Here is an 18,692-nt window from a genome sequence, read left to right on the forward strand (position 1 = left end):
GTGTCCACACCCCCCTCTCTCATTTCCAGTTTAGTGCTGGGATTTCTCAACTTCATCTAATTTTTTTTCAACGCTCAGAGAATCAGAGAAACGGTAAGACTAACTTTTCATATTGATGAACAGCTTAGTATTTCTGTGTAGTGATTAACATGTAAAGCTTGTGGGGGGACAAGACATTCAATGTTTTTTTTCCCAGCCTGGTTTAACCATAGTTTGCCATATAGTCTATCTATTCTGTCAAATCTAGTAATTTGTCTTGCTTGACACTAATTATTGATGTTTGGTTTTTGGGGATTCCTGTCCAAGCTGGGTCAGAAGCTAGTGTACACATAATGCTAGTTCCAAGTCTGGGTTGAGGGAAGGGTCATCTGATGTAAACTCTGTTCTTGTAGGAAATAAGGGAGCGACCAGAAATGCCTTTCTTATCTTAATCAAGGACACCAAACAGAATTCTGCCCCCGCCTTTATTTGTTAATGCGTATCTCTCATGCATGTTTTGATTGTTTGAATAAATCATCAATGTACGAAACAGTCCTTAGTGGTCATAAGCTTGGCCACTAATGAACTGTTCACATTTAATATGCAAATAAATGTGAAATGCACATAAATCTGGACAGTCTGAAACAGAGGAGGAGCCAGACATTTGAAACACCCGGGGCTTAGCCCTAAAGGGTAGTATGCATGTGGGATTTTTTTTTTTTTTGAGGGGGGGGGGGGGGGGGGGTGTAGAAATGACTGAAAGATTAATAGGCTCTGTTTTGAGTTTTGTTCAAAAAAGAATGACTTCATATAGGGAAATATATATATCACACATGCAGGACACCTTAAACTAGTTTTTTAATTGAGCAGCAAGACAGAACAAAGTCGGGGCTGTATCAAGACACAGGGACTAAACCCCAATTCAACCAGACCCAGAACTGATCCAGAATTAAAACAGGACTACAACAGTTCAAAAGCAGGATTACTGAGGACTTAACCAAGACAGAACAAGAATCAGAACTAGATGATAGTAGCACTAAAAATCATCATAGACCTGCACTACACTTATTTATTTAATTCTACCAAAGTACAATATTTAGATTGAGAAAAGTTTATATAATTATTTAGCCTTGTTGTGCAAACAAGCCTGCAGAACTTAATAAATATAGAATTTGAAAAATAGCAAACCTAAAAAGAAACACTAGGTACGAGATACATGAGTACCTATGATACAGTGATACTTTTAGTAAGCAACCATTTGACTAACATGTGTGTCTCACCTGCTCTTGTTCATCTCTGTTCTGTCCTCATTCTCCATCTCAATCTCTGTTCCTCTCTCTCCCTCTTTGTGCTGACAATCATCAAATATACAGTTGAAACCAGATATTTACAAACTCTTCAGATCAAAACACAAACACTTTTTTAATTGTAACATCAAATCAGACTAAATGTTTATTTTTTTAGATTGATAAATATAAAAAACATATTTGTTAACTTTAAGAGTAAAGAGAGAAACTGTCTGTGTTTTTTAATTGCAAATGGCACCAAATTGTATTCAAATTGAGCCACACTTATGGAGCTCCACGATTCTTTTCCTGGTGTTTTGGTTGACATCTCTGGATTTTCCCATGTCAAAGAAACAGGCTCTGTGTTTTGCCTTATATGCATCCACAGGTGTGCCACCAATTTACTCACATGGACTCTACTAACCTATCAGAAGCTTCTTCAGCTCAGAATGGAATCGTCTGGAGTTTTCTTATTAATTAACAAACTTAGTGTACATGTACTCCTAAATTTAATGAAAGTGATAAAAAATAGACAGCTCTGTCTCTCTTTATTCTGACATTTAACTAATTCAAAATATATTTCAATATTTATCTAAAACAAAAGTTTACTCTAAATTGATGTTGTACAGTAAAAATGTTTTATGTTTTCTCCCTAAAGTGTATGTAAATATCTGGTTACAAATGTGAATATCCTGCTGTGTACTGAAGTCCCTCTTGTTTTGCATAGAAATATACTGAACAACATAGTAAGCATAATATATAAAATAACATTTACCTGAGTTTTTTCTTTGAAAGAACCCTCTAATGTCCATTCTTATATTTCAGTACATAACTGAAACCGAATTAGTCGGGGAGGGTAAGAACTGAAAATATGAAATAAACACACGTAAGCTAAGACTCTCTAAAAAATAGCATTTGTTTGGCTTTTCATTTCGCCATTTGTTGATTCACTTGAAGAGCAAGTAACGTAATATTGGTCAAGTGATCAGTTTCATATCAATCTTTCGTGATGCACCGTCATATTTACATTATTTGTACGGTATGAATGATTTGCTTTGGTACCTGCTCAAACTTAAGCTCTCCTTAGTATGGCTGGCTCCGTTTCTCCAACAGCGCACTCACGGGCAGCAGCTCCCCCCGCCCCCTCGCTCAGTCGCTTAGTGCCTGAGCTTGGATCATACCAATATCAGGGGGGGATTCACGCACAGTCGTAAATTCCCACAGTGTGCACTATGTGCTTCGAATATTGTGTGTACTTTTTGTTTTATACAGTTGTCAGCCAGGCATCTAACTATGAAAAAATTACACTCCAAAATACCCCGGGCTTCTGACAAAACAACCCGGGCTTAAGCCCCGTAAGCCACCCCCACGCTCCGCCCCTGGTCTGAAATCTCCTCTCATTTCAACCCTCATTTCTGGTCACACTGTGATTTTTAGTTCACATATTCTTGCCATTTACCTCACAGACAGGCCTCCACAAGAGTGGAGGACATACTGTAGGACTGATAGTAGCCTGTTAGCCTACCTCCTGCCCCATACTGCTTTTAACCTGTCAGGTGTTGAAGCTCAATTTGTCATTGTAATATAGAGATGAGCAGGTATGACATCACTGCCTACCGACCAATGAATTCTCCAGAAAATGGTGTCACCTTTCCTGAAAAATCCCATGGACCTCTGTTGGGAGCCTGGGATGGTGTAAAGTTTCTCACTTGCGTCAGTTGGATAGCAAGTTGATAACCAGCTTTGTGCGACAAAGCTCACCTGATCCTAATCGCCTGTTTCAGGGTAAAGGAATGCAGATAACAGAAAGATACTCTGGATATGCCGAACTGTACTTCATAGTACAGGGCTCCGCTGGTTTCAGATGATGTCCACCATGATGGTACACAAAGTGCACAGGCATGATTTGAGGATGGTTGGTGGCATGGGGTCCAGAGGACAGAAGAGTGCACTGCACGCAAATTCTTTGCACATCTCACTCCAGCTATTTGTAGTGATTTAAATGAATCAGGAAACATCCTGTTATATATGTAACAAACCAGCCTGTTACCTTTCTCAAATTCTACCCTTGGATTTCTCCATGCGTAGCAGCAATAACTTCTGTCACACTTCACGCTGTCTCCTCCAGGCATGGCTGGCCACCAGCAGACCAACCAGGTGGTGACAATCACCACCAATCAGAACCCTGGGCAGTGGAGCACCGACCTCTGTGAATGCTGTGTTGATATGAACAGCTGTAAGTGAACACTCAGCAGTCATTTCTGCATCAACCATCTCCTCAGATTGTCCAATCAGTTGCATTATGGAGCTTTTGATTATATTATGCTCTTCTCCAGAAATCTGAGATTCTCTAATTGGCACAGGAACTTAAATGCAGCACTCTGTTGGAGTGCTTAGCACTGTTGAATGTTCTCCTGCCTGGTTTCCTGTTGTTACTCTGGCTTCCTCCCAGAAATCCACTGGCAAGTTATTATTTGAACCAACGGCAGCTGAATATTCCAGGGTAACGAATGACCCTTGCAATGAAATGACCAAACCAAACATCACCAGATCATAAGAAGAAGAACAGAGGCACACGCTCAGGAAACAAGAAGACAGAAGTGACAATGAGCAGAAGGGGAAGTGTTTAAAAACCCAGAAAACTACCTGAAACCTAGTGAAATGAGGATTACATACTGGCAAGATTATTCCCTATTCCCTTCTTTTTTTCCCCATTTTCTCTTTTTCTGTTTTGTTTCAAGGTTGCTGCGGCTTCTGGTGTTTCCCCTGCATGCAGTGTCAGACAGCCAGTAAACATGGATGGTGCTGTGCAATGCCACTCCTGGATGTTTGCGGGGTGGTTTCCTGCTTACTCCGTCAGTCCATCAGAGAGCGCCACAACATCCCTGTAAGGCTGGGTTAGAGATGAAGGGCAGCAGGCGTGTTGCTAGGATTTTGAAACATTTGAGGGCATATGTTTTATAGTGAAATTAATATAAAATGTCAAACATTGTGCAGTACCTAATGGCTGAATTCTCATAACTTTTTCTTTTATTGTGCCATATCACCTCTTCCTCACCTTTCATCGTCTTTTGGTGTCTCATCTGTCGGCTGCCCTCCATCCAGCTCTCTCATTTTTGATGTGATTATTAGATCTTTAATACGTGTTATTTCTCAACTTACTCAACCGACTATTCAACAAACATCACACTGGATAAAAAGCAAATGATTAACTATAGACTGGCTTCACAGTCACATGACTTCCTGTTGATTTATGTTTTCTGTTTCTGGAACCAGGGTTAATGACTCACCCTGTGGCTGTGGCCACTGTGACATCACTATGATGTCACTCATTGGTTTGAGGAAAGCTTTAACTTTAGGTTCCTCACCATGTTGGCTATTTGGAGTCCGAAATGACAGTATGTTGATGATAGGGTAGAGTAGAGATAAAAGCTAACATTAACAAACTATAGTTGTGGGCAGTGTTGGTCAAGTTACTTGAAAAAAAAAAAATCCCATTACTTTACTGATTACTTATTTTCAAAAGTAATTAATTACTTAGTTACTTAGTTACTTTTTAAAAACACGATTTACAACCTGAATAGGTGATAAAGCGATAGATCTTTCAGCCCAATTCTACTTTTTCTGCATAATCCATCATACAAAATGTAATCAAATGGAAAAGTCTCTTTTTTTAAACTTGTTTTATCAGTTTTAATCTTTACAAGTAACGCGTAACGCGTTACTGCCCATCTCTGGTTGTGGGTAACACATTCAGCTAACAAGCACTAGCTCAATCCTGGAAGGAGACAAAAGTCCCATTAGAGTTGCATCAGGAAGGGCATCTGGCATAAACTAATTTTTATTCATAAACACAGAGAGAGAGAGAGAAGCATAGAGAAGTGCCTGCTGACCAAATTAGAGGAAGAGGAAATGGAAAGCTATTCTAATCTCTAACTCTCATAGATGTTTTGCCACTCAGTATTTTTTACTGTTCATGTTACTCTCACTGCTTTTATTAGCCCTGTTTGCCAATATTTAACAGTTGACAGTAAGTGAATATAGAGGATCTTTGAGCAGGTAGAAAAAGACCAATGCAGAGCTCATTGAAATTACTGCAAATCAGACTCCATCTGTTATTTTCCTCTGTCTCACTGAAGGAAAGGAAACCTCTCTAAATCCTGCTTGTGTGTGGTCCTTCACTGACATCCTGACAGTTAACAGCAAGGAAACTGGCTACAGACAGATAAAGTTTTGAGGAAATAGAGAGGTTGTTTTGAGTTGCATAAAGATTTGAAAAAAATCGCTCCTCCCTGTTTCTCTTTCTAGTCGTGTTAGTTTCAGTTCAGTTCAGTACAAAGCAACGTGAACAGGGACATTTAAACAGGTACAATCACGACAGCTACAAATTCAATCCCGATAACTCTTGCTGCTTCCTCTCCTCCATCCTGTAGGGCTCGTTCATCGATGACTGCTGCAAGGTATGTTGGTGTTACTCGTGCGTCTGGTGCCAGATGCATCGCGAGCTGAAGATCAGAGAAAGCCAGCAGCCCGCCACCTCGACTGTGATCACCACACAAGCCATGCTGTAAACAGTTTTGCTCTGGATCAAAGGCATGTGTCCCATTCAAAGCCACATGTTTCAATCCACTTCTGTTTTATCTGCATGTAACAGTCATCTCAAAGCATTTTGACCTCAGTTGAATTTTGAGAGCTGTAAACTAACCTTTAATGTAAATTAACCTGTAGTGTGTTATTAGCCTAGCTCACTGTCATTCATTGTTTGCAGAGCTAATTTCATGTAACAAGTAATAAGAATGGTTATGCAGGGATCCAAATAACAGTGCTAGCTCACTGTATTTTTGTGAGAAGCTTATTTTGAAGTGACGAGTTTGACCTAATCTCACCAGACATCACCACATTTATCACTTTACATCTCATCCTGGGAATCTCCGAAACACACCCAGGGACCTGTATAACCTCACCTCGATGACCTGAAAACCACTACTGTGACCAAAACAAGGGGAACCTTTTCCTGTGTTTAATAGTTTAATAGATGTGAGTTATATCCTTCATTTATAATGGTTCACATGTAAAAAACATACAGCCCAACACTGCCCTCTGCATCAGTACAGATGTTAGCACAGCCTCCACATTTATGCAACTCTTGTTATGTTCACTGTCCAGGCTGCATTAAACCTGTTATTTTACTTTTAATTATGGAGACAGTGGAAACAATCTATAAATCCTTGTAGTATGTAAACCTTTATGCGCATATGTTGAACTGAGAGTTAGTGTTTAAACTGACCCTTTTTCTTATACTAAGACAGGATTTGGTGTATAAGAAAAAGAAACATCTTATTTAAACACCCAGCACCCAAATATTAGTATTCATTTAATGGCTCTCTTGTACTCTTTAAAATAAATAAAAAGTCTTTTGGCAAACGTGAGTCTGTCCCTTTACACTTTTACAAGAACAGATTTTTCACCCTCTGTAAACATGATGACACAAATGCAACTGAAAAATGCCAAATTAAAGGTTTATTCATTCACATGCTTAAACTTATGGAAACTGTGCTTAGTTATAGCTGAATGTATAGCAATCAAATACATTTCATTTGACCAGATACCATTAAATTCAACTTTTTACACCAGCCAATAATTTTGAAGGAACTTCATTGGCAGTGAAATGAGGGAAGAGTTTATAAGCAACGTGAGACACCCACTTACACAAACTCCTTACTCCTCTCACCTCTGTGTTGGAAACCGCTCATCAATTAACAATGCTAGTACACACCGTGACCACCTTTCATAGCTAATCGTATTATGCTTTTCGATCTACTGAGCCGACAGGCCGTCGTACAGACATTACACAGACCCTTCATTAATATTTTAAGCATAACAATAACTCCTAAACGCTCCTAAAAGGGCTCAAATGTCTTTTATATTCTGGTTCTGATGAATCCATTGTCTTCAGGATCAAGACCAAAGAAGAAATATTTGGCACCCACTTAGATGATCTAAATCAAACTATATCCAGCTGTTGTATTCAGACCTGGTTTCATTGAGACATCCCTAAATTCTGCTCTACTGCAGTCATTCATTTACATTTAACGTGTTAGTAAAATAAATTTGAATGAGGGGATTTTACTTCAGCACTTGACACCACCAGCTTACTCAGCTTGGTTTGCAGTGTTTACCGACCAAACAAGCCATGGGCCCGAAGAGACCAATGACGACTGAGGGATTTGAGTAAATCAAAATGTTGCTGAACTTTCTGGCTGAGCTGTTTTAAAACATTTTAATTCTTTAATCTACAGCAAAGCTTCATGTTGAAAGGACATTTTGCTTGTGGTTTGTTTACATGGAACTTTGCAACTTTTATCTCTTGTGTTTCTCTGAGCATTGCACAGTCTGTCCTTGGGGTGAATTGTTTTGTTAACAGACATCTGAATGCTCCGCTACTGCTTTTATAGAGGTGCATGACCATAAACCCTCTGTTACAGTCCATAGCACTTTTGCCTGATCTTTTCTTTGTAGTGTGATGTTATGAAGTCAGAAATACAGACAGGCACCACTAGAGCACAAGTCAAAAAGTTCACAGCAAGGTGATTTTCATAAAGTAATAATAAATGATGCACTATAAACTGCATAAAACTCGACACGGTCAGTAACTCTCACGCTTAACTCTCGTTTTATTGGAACTGAACTTTTTTGGCCTTGAGTGTTTCATCTATTCTTATCTATCCTGGAATGAAAGCGTGTGTAACTGTTCGTCTTTCTCTGTCAGAGAGGTGGTTTCTTTGAAAATTGAAAGTGAGCAGAGCCTTCAACCCACACTTGACCACTCCCGTCACAATTTACAGTCATAGGTTGGACTTGCTCTCATTTTACTCATAACGCAGAGAAGCAGAGAAAAGGTAAGGACAACTTTCTATACTGGCAAACATCTTAAAGCAGTTAGCAGTCTTTGCGACCTAATAGTACAGTTTGCTATCATTTTCCCAGTGTGGTGTTGTGAGCCAGTCAGAGGAATACTTGCAGCACACGGGTTTACACGCACTTCATACTGCCTCAAGAAAAATAGCACAAAAAACTGGACATCTAATTATTATAAGCATAGTTTTGCAGTTTATACTCATAAATTAATGAATCTTATAGGACTGTTAGACTAGTTGGTAATAGACTATAAGTAGATTAATGTTAGCTAGGAATTTTTTTGTATATTAATTAAGATATTATTTCTAAGATATCTGAAGTAAGTTTATAATATGCCCCATGACCAAGGGTGTAATCGGCCTGGTATCAGGTACATGGAATTTCCATGTATTGGCTTGTGTTCACACAAGTTCAACATTTCTTTATTCTATTTTTGGTGTGTTATGTTTCAGTATAGGGGTGAAGGTGGAGCTCAGGGAGGTGGTTGACTGATATCCTGATTGGGACAAGTGTGTTGGGTTTGACCTCAACCAGTTAATTTAAAAGAGTCACTTCACTGTGTGTGTATTACAGCAAATTGTAGTTTATGGATCTCTGTACAGTGTAGTGTGCATCTTACATTGCAGAACTGGTGTAGATAAATTTGTTATCCCCCAGGCACCTCCATTAATCTCTAAAGTCCCTGTTTTAAGTTATTATGATACAACTACAACTTTTGGTAAAACACGTGGAAATGGAAATTATTACCTCCACGGTAACTTATCTTATCTTGCGAAGGCTGTGTGCCATGAAGCAAGGGCAACTGAAATATCTTTCATGTACAGCTTCACTGTACATAGTCAGGCTATGTGAGCACACAAAGCTGGTTATCAACTTGATAAATTCATATGCAGTTTATCAGTCTTGTAGCAAAGGGTGCTAACGTGAACAAGATGGTATTGGAAACATGTGACAGTTGAGCTGTCCCAAACATGGACAGCTCAACAGGATCTATCAGTGGATTTTACAAACACAAGGAAACTATGACATTTGAAAAGCACAAAAAGGTTCAATATAAAATACAGGCAGAAAACTACACACCTGTCATATATAAAGCAACTGCCTGAGCATCTATTGCAACAAAGCTCTGCATAATAGCCCTAGAGAGTTGAATCTGCTCATCTAGACGTAGTATTTTCTGGACAGTACCATTAAAATCACTGTGTGTGCAGTTGAAGACCTTTGATCAGTAAGATTGGAAAAGGCTTGTAAACATAATGCAGGTTAGGGAAAAATAATCTCATGAAAAGGAATCTTACTGGAGAGCAGAGAAAGAAGAAAACACAGCACGAGGGAGAACATAACAAAGAGCAAGGGAAGACTGAGATAATATATACAAACACAGGCTAACAAGGGAATGGGAAACAGAGTGACGACTGCTGTCCTTTCTCCTGCACTTCTCCACAGCTGGTGCTAGCAGTCTCAGCATCTGGACTGTGAGGACTTACAGTTTTTTACAGTCGCTAACAAGCGTTTGTCCAAACAGTTGTCACATTTGCAAAACTCTAAACACAATTAGCACAGCATCGGTCTGTTGTGGCCATACCAGTCACACATTTCATGTCGTGTTCACCCAATATGCAGTCAGTGAACACATTTCCACAATGCTTACATTTTCTTAACAGACAAGCTATACCTCCCAGCAAAATCATGAACTGTTTTTGTAGTATCTACGAATGTTAACACACAACATCCCACAATAGCAAAAACAATATCCCAAACCTTAGATACAGTATAAAAACCTCTGCTTCTGCAATGATATGTCGGTGGATCCGACATACCAGGCGGTTTTATCCCAGGTGCATCGACTTGGATAACATCAGATGTGATGTTGATGAAAACATGTGGCCTAACCCTGAAGATCGCAGAGATTAGATGCAAATCTTTTGCCTTTTTATAGCCCCCCTCCCCCTCCCCCCCTTTTTATCTTGGCTTTTTGCTGTTGTTTTTTTGTTCAGAATGCTCTTGTGTGTTTCATGGATATTTTGTTCACTGTAAGCAATACTGTAAAACTTTCTCTGTCCTATCATACCGTGTTTCTACTGTACCTCCTGTGGTAAACAGTAAAGAAACAAAAACTTGTTTGCTTTTTACTGGAATGCTTTTGAATGTGAACATTACTGTACATGTGGACATACAGTTACCAACCAAGACATTTCTGGTGTCAATATGGTGGATTGCATGTTTCGCATGCAAATACCTGTGAAACTGAAACATAAATGTCTATGCAGTTTTTGTAATGTCAATGATAGCCAGTATTTTGAAACCTGGTGTACTTTGATTGACTGCATGTACCTTGTGAAGTGAAAACAAGTGTTATTCTTTGACAGACTAATTTCATTTTGAGTCAGATTTATAGTGTTTTTGTACAGTTAGTGTGTGCAGAGAAAGATGTGTTCTAATTTTGAAATGAGGAGTTAGTATATATTTAACAAAGTGTATTTTTGGGAAGGATATTATCCATTTGGCCAATTGTGTTTTGTAGGTGTGGGTCTGTGTTAAGAGTTTAGAAAAGGTATCTGAAGTATGGGTAGGCGCTTGTCAGCGACTGTAAAAAACTGTAATACTAGTTGTTGTTGCTGCAGTGCAGCTGCAGCAGCAGTCCCGACAGCTAAAATGTCGATTAATTTCTTTTTGCTCTTTTTGGTCCATCTATATCAACCACACTAAACTCTGTTCTGCAAGGTGCCCGAGTGCACAGGGAAGGTATGGGAGGGGTCGGATACATTACGAGATTTGACTCCAGTGTTGGTAGTGAAACACGGGCTGCTTTCAGTGCTTTTAGTGTGTGGCTGTGTGGCAGCCCTACAAGCCAGCCATAGCCTGTATAATTATATTGATCCATTGGCAGACAAGTGCCAAAGATCCTGTTAGGGGTTTACATGCACTAGAAAACACCCTGCTGTGCATGTTACATGTTTATAACCACTATAGCCCGTTAACGTCGGTTTCATCTCTACATCTCATTTAAAAGCAACAGCTGACCAAAACTCTTAAGTTAGTGAATGAACAAGAGAAAACCATAGAAGAATAAATACAATGAAATAAGGCATAAGAAAAAGCAACAACAATGACAACAAAAACTCTCTTCAATCTGTGTCTAATTTTCTACTTCGTTTGCTCCAGGAATGGCCTTCCAGCATTCAACCACCCAGGTGGTAGTCACCACCACTGCAATGAGTCAGCAGTCTGGGCAATGGAGCACTGGCATCTGTGACTGCTGCTCTGATATGAACTCCTGTAAGTGAATCCAGCAAACCCTACAAACAGCAGTGATTTCTGCATCAACCACCTCCTCAGACTTTGTTTGCAGTCGTTTTGCAGAGTATCTGAAGTCAGGATAATGCAGAGGTTACGCAAGAGTTTGTAGAATTTATTAAAAACTGGGGTAAATTCATACAGATATGGCATCTCTGCACATTTTTCTTCAAGGTTGCTTCGGATATTGGTGTTTCCCCTGCATGCAGTGTGACACAGCCAGTAAACATGGATGGTGCTGCGCAATGCCACTCCTGGACTTTTGCTGTGTGGTGTCCTGCTTACTTCGCAATTCTGTCAGAGAGCGCTACAACATCCCTGTAAGTGTGAGAGTGGAGGATAAGGTTATTGTATTTAGCTTAAATTATGCTACCGTTGTATTGTATTAAGCTTAGTAGTAATTAGCAGTTAGCTTAGTAGTTAGCTTACATTAAGCTAACTAAACTGCCCCCTGAACAATGAACAATGCCCCCATCCCTAAACTTTAAGAGAGAAAAAAATGCAAACTTCAAGCAATACTATGTATGTACAAAGCTTAAAAAAATACAGAAGAAATGTCTTCAGTATTAGTCAACACTTGCTGATGAGGTTTGATGAATATTTTATTGCTACTCAGGATGACTGTAGTTGCATTAATCTCAAAATCAATAAAAATAAAGTTAACATAAGTGGATGAAACATCAAACCACAAGTAACCACATAAATGAAAATAGGGAGTGCTGAGTGCAGCTTTTAATTGGCGCAAAGCACACATGGTTATATTTGTAAATTAGTGCAACTGAAGTAACACATGAACAAAATACTACACCTTCACTCACCCTAACTACTGCACAGACTTCTTGGGTGGGCTGTTAGAAAGTATAACAAGCCTCATCGTTTGTCATATTATTGTACTGTTTATTGAATTCTCCAGAAAGTACAAATGGTGCAAAATGGCAGAACGAGCCCGGCACACCCCTGACATTAACAAGTCATAAAATGAGACAGCAAACAAAAAACCCACTCCTATTGCAAAAGGGGAGATGAGCCAAAGGCACTAAACCTGCTGTAAAGTGGTTGGGTTTTTTTTTAACACGAAGGTCTGCAGTGACTGATTCACTTTTAGAGTCATTCTCGAGTGGTGATTTGAGGAATAGCATTTTTTTTTTTTTTGCCAAAGACATACTGACATCCACCACTTTTTGGTGGATGTCTGCCAGGTTTGAACTACATTGTCTTAAAGATGGAGTGCAATGCAATATTGCTTCAGTGCAGCTCAACAATGAGAACAACCAATGAAAAAAATCACCTCATTAAAAAGCTGCCATTAAAACAACAACATCAAACAAGCTCTCCTCTGGATAATTCCTGCACTCCACCTAAGTCTCAGTCCTCAGGACCTCAAACAGTCCCTGCAATTTCTATCAGAGGAGCTATCCTTGATATCAAAAAACCCTTTGCTTACATTGTATTATTTTGATTATGACAGTATTCACTCCTCCATCAGATCTTTAATTTAATTCACTTATAAGATGAATTAAATCCTATTTTATAAGATTTTCCTACTAAGTCTAATACGTTTCCTCCTCATAGTTTAGGATTTCTATTCGATGTAAAATGTCCTCATTCCTTCTTCCTTCACTTATTCTCTGATCTTACTCTTAGTATTTAAGTATGAACACAAAGCCGACAACACAAATCAAAAATGAAAATCAGCACAAAGAGACTTTAAAGCGATCACCATGGTGATTCCACATTAGAAACACGAACAGGATTGTATTGTTGTAGGGTCTTTACATTACAAGTGCCTTGAGGCAACTGTTGTTGTGATATAGCAAAAAAACAACAAAGAACCCCCCCCCAGATAGAATTCAATTTCAATTCAATTTATTTATCTAGCACTCTTCACAGGATAAAAACCACAAAGTGCTTCACAGTAATATAAAGACAGAAATACATAAAATACATCAAAAATCAAACATACATCATGAATCTAATTAAAAGCCAATCTAAATAGAAACTTGGGGTGCAGCCCGACCGCTCATCTGTTTGTTACCTGATGAAGTTCAGCAGCAGCTTGCTTCACCACAGCTCACAAAAGACAACTCACTTGACCACGGTGCTGGACTGGGCTCAGCATTCATTCAGCTTCAGCATCACTCTGGGTTCTTGGCTAGCTTAGCGTTAGCATGCTGTCTGTGCAGGTGCTTGCAAAGAGCTGAAGTTGTATTAGCAGCATAATACAGTTATTTCTGTCCTGGATGCCACTTTACCATCATGCTCTCGTCTTTTTATGCAATAAAAATAAAAGTAATGTCCAAATTCATGCTGTAAACCTGCCTGTTATTTTCGAGCTGTGGGTAGTGAGCAAAAGAATTTTCTTTGGAGGGTGACTGGCCTCTCCTTTTGAGATAGGTTGAGGAGTTCGGTCATCTGGGAAGAGCTCAAAGTAGAATTGCTGCTCCTCCACACTGAAAGGAGCATTTGAGGTGGTTCAGGCATCGCACAAGGGTGCCCCCTGGGCGTCTCCTGGGTGAGGTGTTCCGGGTACATCCCACAGGGAGGAGGACCGAGGGCAGACTCAGGACATGCTGGGGAGATAATATCTTTCGGCTGGCTTGGGAACGCCTTGGCGTTCCCCCAGACAAGCTTGAAGAAGTGGCTGGGGGGAGGGAGGTCTGGGCTTCTCTTGTTAGGCTGCTCCCCCACAACTTAGCCCTGGATAAGAAAATGGAGAGATGGAAAATAAACATCATTTAATTTCATCTGTATACTGAACTATATGCTGTATGTTACTCTGATTTGTATGCTGAAATGACTGAACACCATTTCTCAATTCTCATTCCTAAGCATGACATTCAGACGTCAGCTGACTAAACAGGATATTGTTAGAAATTCAAAATATATCACAAAGTTCTCGTCTTCCTCTTCAATTTTCCTGTCCTGCAGGGCTCGTGCTGTGATGACTGCTGCAAAATATTTTGGTGTTATCACTGTGTCTGGTGCCAGATGCATCGTGAGCTGAAGATCAGGGAAAACCAATACCCTGCTGCCTCGACGGTGGTCACAACCCAGGTCATCCGTGGATAAGATGCAACCATTTTTGATGTGGGTTGAGTGAAACTGACAAAGATAATTTAAAAAAATGTATATGTTTTACAGCGATGAAACACATATGAAAATATTACTTCTGTTTCTGCAGCATGAAGTGAAATCTGAAAATGTAGCCTGGCATGTGATCTGCATTCTTTTTTTATAGCATTTCATAGCTCAGTGCTGATGCTCGTTTGGTTCACTGCTCTGCAATAGATAGTTGTTTCATATAATCTAAGCAAGTTTTTATAGCTTTAGATTATATGTTTAAATCAGATGTTTTGAGTTTTGTCAGCATACTGCATATATCATCAGGAAAGATTTTACCCAGGTCGATAAAATCTGTATCATTTAACATACTCACACTTATAATAACTTTGTCCAAGTTGAGTTTCACCTGTGCTAAAATAAAAAGTATTCACATTCACCTACTACACAAGGCACTGTTGTACTTTTTTCAACTGTGGAGACGTGATAAGTTTGTAGCATAAACCTATTCGCTGGAACGTTCAAGACAATTTACTACACAGCAGAAAGCAAGACACAAGTAGCGAAGTTCTTTGTGTTACTCCTGCATGAGGGAGACCTGCCTGGAGCCAAGTGTCGTTCCACCCACTTGACCTCCGTCAGACTCTCAGCCAGGTTCCCCATAGCACTCCTTTTATTGTGGCTATATGAATATGCATAGGTTCATTAACATATGATGTTTCATATAGGTATAGAGATTGAAAATGTGACGTCACTCAGGGGTAAAACCGCAAAGGATTCTGGGAACTCGTGGCAAGAGGTACTAGCGCACGCAGGCTTTCAATTGAAATCAGTCACACAGCAATAAAAAGAAACACAAAAAATGGCAAGAAGCTGTTGTATTATTAACTGCAATAGCCAGTCGCATGACAGCCACGGGAAGCCGACGGGTAAAGAGATCGGTTGTTATCGGATTACGTTGTTGAAAAGAAATTGTTCAAGCCATGTTTCCGAAGTAACAAAGAGGCAACGGATGGCCTGGATCGCAGCCATTCAAAGACCAAATATAACGTCCCAGAACACTCCAGCTCACAGGTTAGTCTGCTCCAAGCATTTACACAAAGGCAAGTCTTCTGTTGTAGTTAATGCGTCATTTTCATAACATAATTGGTGATATAGGTTACAAGCAAGTCTGGCGCTGAACAGAAATTGTCGCGCTATGCTCCTTTGTTTATTGTGCATAAATAGTGAATTGTCCTGACAGAATATTGTGTTTCGCTTCTGTTATTATGGTACATTGACAAAAACATATACTTTTATTCACAGGATAAAACAGGTTTTTTGTATCACTAATTGCCCAGTACGATTACAGCGTACAATATTATTGTCACTGCTACATTTCTGTGATGCTACCAGAAATTATTTCCACTACTAATTAATTACCGTTGAGCTCAAAGGTCCTATTAATAAACGGTTAACGAATGTGTATTTATGAAGACGATTTGTGAGACTGGTAAACTTACCTTTGTTCACGGTGCATTTCAAGGTCCTGTACCCATCCGTCGGTAAACTGTACCTGGGCTTGTTGCAGTGACCTGAAGTTACTAAACTTCATGAGTGTATGCACTCACTCCAAGAACCGTATAATTATAAATATGAGCGTGGTGAAAGTTGGGCAATACGCTAACGTCTTTTGTCCACTCTGTGTGCTCGTAAGGGTCTGACCCTTTCACTCCTTTGATTTTTTCCTCGTATCCTTTCTTTGACTTTTCATCAAGTCTGTCTTTGTACGGACCGGCATTGTTCTCCTTCGTTTTGTACATACCTTTTTGGGGGGGCAAAGAAAAAGCAAGAAGGTATTGGAACCGGAGAATGAATGCTTGCATTTGATGCAGGTACTTGGATTGTTTTGCCACGAGTTCCCGGCATGCAATGCGCAAAAGTCACGTGGTCTGTCAATCTCTATACATGTGGACAAAGAATACCTTGTCTGTGTGTGTGTGTGGGGTCAGAGTGTGACCCCATAAATGACTTCCCTAAACCTGCTGGTCTGGAAGTCCAGCAGTTCATCTAAACAAAAGGCACTTAGACTAAAACTGACATAGCTACGTTTATCCTACCATAAAACAATAAAATAAGGTACGACCTCTCCCATGCTCCCAGGGTGTGGGTGTGAATGCCAGAGCACTCTGGAATGCACACACAGTCTTTGCAGACTACTAAAGATCACACATCCTATCACTACACACTCGATTATACACCTCTAAGCATACATGGTTAAATATTTCCCAATACAAATGACAATAATAAAATCTAAACCCATCAACATGTCTCTTAAACCTTCGCCCTTTTCTCAAAAGTCTAAACACAAAAACCTACTGGGCTACAGTCACAGATCCTTAAACCATGCAGTCGTCTCAGATCACGCGCACAAGCAGCACCGGTGACTTTGATAATGTTTGACCCAAACAGGCCCCACTCCCTACAAAGGACACATGAGTGACGTGCTACGAGTGAATAATTAACAGGCTCGTCATCTTTCTTCCCTCTTTTATGATTTTTATGCAGTCAGTAAATACTGTTTTACTTTCCGGAAAAAGCTACATGACAAATGATGCTTACCACGTCATCAGCTTTATTTTAACAACACAATTACCTGCAATAAAATGGATTCTTTGCTTTCTGCTGAAACCTGGCTTAATGAGAGCAGTAACACAGCAGTAACATGTTTCACTGAAACACGGTGTATCTGATGTCCAGCAGCAGTATAACTGTGCTGTTCTAGGGTCAAAATTGCAACTGATCAATCATGTTGTTGTGCTGTCATGGCTTTGGAATGTGGAGAAATAAGAAAGAAAAAAAAAAACCTTTGTTATTATAAAACTCAGCTCTGGGACAAATAGTAATCATTTCAAGTGCTTTCTTTGTTAATTTAATCAATATAATAGATATATTATTCAAGTTACTTTTGCACATGGACAAATTGAGTTAGTCATGTTGGTTTATTCTTTTTAACATGTCTTTTCACGAGCCTTTGTCTCCTGTTCACCGGACAATTATCTCGCGCATCATAATTTCCTCCACAGCGGAGAATTTCTCGGATGCTTTTAATTTAACTCTATCCCCGCAAAACGGCGTTGATTTTTTAACAGATCTATTTAATAACCATTGTTTTTTGGCTAAATGACAATATCCGCTCCATAAAACGTGATTGTCGTAAAGCTGAGCGCTTGTGGAGGAAAACTCATTTAAATGTGTACATCTCCTTTACTTAAAGGATCTTTTAGCCTCTTTTAGCAATGCAATTAGAGATGCGAGGGCTGCTTATTTTTCTCATCTGGTTTCAAAGAGCAGAGGTAATCCTAAGGTGTTATTTGACACTATTACTGATATTATTACTCCTGCTCCACCTGCTGCCATTATTTCTTCTAATGAAGACTGTGAAACATTTCTTTCTTTCTTTCTAGAAAAAATTAGTAATGTAAGTCCCTGGTCCCTGTGTGCTCACCATAGTTAACACCTTACTGGGGTCTGGTAAAGTCCCTGCTTATTTTAAAACTGCTGCTATACACCCCCTGTTAAAAAACCCCACGCTGGACCAATCTCTCACTAGCAATTAGAGACCAATCTCAAAAATACCGTTAATTGCTAAGATATTAGAGAAGGTTGTGGCCAAGCAGCTTACAGCAGTTTTAGACAAACATAATATATTTGACAAATTTCAGTCTGGCTTTCGTAGAGCTCATTCTACTGAGACAGCCCTTCTTAGAGTTTCCAGTGACATTCTGATGCAAAACTATGCAGGAAAATGTTCTGTACTCCTAATGTTGGACCTCACGTCAGCCTTTGACACCATTGACCATTACATTTTTCTTGAAAGGCTGAAATACTGGGTTGGTGTATCTGGGTCTGCCTTAGAGTGGTTTTCCTCGTATCTCTATGAACGATACTTTTCTGTGGCGGTCTCTAAGTACAGGTCATCTTCCACGTCCCTGTCCTATGGTGTGCCACGAGGTTCTGTGCTGGGGCCCTTATTGTTTTTAATATATCTACTTCCTCTCCAGCATATTTTGAGCCCCTTTGAGGACATTTGCTACCACTGCTATGCAGACGACATCCAGCTATATATTTCTTTTAAACCTGAAGATGTTTCTAAGCTGCAGATTCTAAACG

General features: G+C 39.6%; 2 protein-coding genes across 2 annotated transcripts; both read left to right on the top strand.

The window, feature by feature from the left end:
- Positions 1-6,828, top strand: LOC147335759 (cornifelin homolog B-like). Its single transcript, XM_086281775.1, has 4 exons — positions 1-93; positions 3,394-3,501; positions 4,007-4,152; positions 5,699-6,828. The coding sequence occupies exons 2-4, from the start codon at positions 3,396-3,398 to the stop codon at positions 5,834-5,836; spliced, it is 390 nt and encodes a 129-aa protein (XP_086137901.1). The 5' UTR covers positions 1-93; positions 3,394-3,395; the 3' UTR covers positions 5,837-6,828.
- Positions 6,829-8,010: 1,182 nt separating this feature from the next.
- LOC147335760 (placenta-specific gene 8 protein-like) lies at positions 8,011-14,978 on the top strand. The gene is made up of 4 exons (XM_086281790.1): positions 8,011-8,164; positions 11,349-11,462; positions 11,655-11,800; positions 14,409-14,978. Exons 2-4 carry the CDS (start codon positions 11,351-11,353, stop codon positions 14,547-14,549), a joined length of 399 nt encoding a protein of 132 aa, XP_086137916.1. The 5' UTR covers positions 8,011-8,164; positions 11,349-11,350; the 3' UTR covers positions 14,550-14,978.
- The last annotated feature ends 3,714 nt before the right edge of the window (positions 14,979-18,692 follow it).

Source organism: Aulonocara sp. 'chitande type north' Nkhata Bay, linkage group LG3, assembly GCF_057382095.1.
Source record: "Aulonocara sp. 'chitande type north' Nkhata Bay isolate Kocher_YH1m ecotype deep benthic linkage group LG3, A_spYH_male_GT1.1, whole genome shotgun sequence".
NCBI lineage: Eukaryota > Metazoa > Chordata > Actinopteri > Cichliformes > Cichlidae > Aulonocara > Aulonocara sp. 'chitande type north' Nkhata Bay.

What these genes read in the sequence shown, in the direction of transcription:
- LOC147335760 (XM_086281790.1), top strand. Translation starts at nt 11,351, where the DNA reads ATGGCCTTCCAGCATTCAACCACCCAGGTGGTAGTCACCACCACTGCA. An exon ending in CTGCTCTGATATGAACTCCT is followed by an intron (nt 11,463 to 11,654) that starts GTAAGTGAATCC and finishes TTTTTCTTCAAG; the next exon opens with GTTGCTTCGGATATTGGTGT. An exon ending in GAGAGCGCTACAACATCCCT is followed by an intron (nt 11,801 to 14,408) that starts GTAAGTGTGAGA and finishes CCTGTCCTGCAG; the next exon opens with GGCTCGTGCTGTGATGACTG.
- LOC147335759 (XM_086281775.1), top strand. Translation starts at nt 3,396, where the DNA reads ATGGCTGGCCACCAGCAGACCAACCAGGTGGTGACAATCACCACCAAT. An exon ending in CTGTGTTGATATGAACAGCT is followed by an intron (nt 3,502 to 4,006) that starts GTAAGTGAACAC and finishes TTTTGTTTCAAG; the next exon opens with GTTGCTGCGGCTTCTGGTGT. An exon ending in GAGAGCGCCACAACATCCCT is followed by an intron (nt 4,153 to 5,698) that starts GTAAGGCTGGGT and finishes TCCATCCTGTAG; the next exon opens with GGCTCGTTCATCGATGACTG.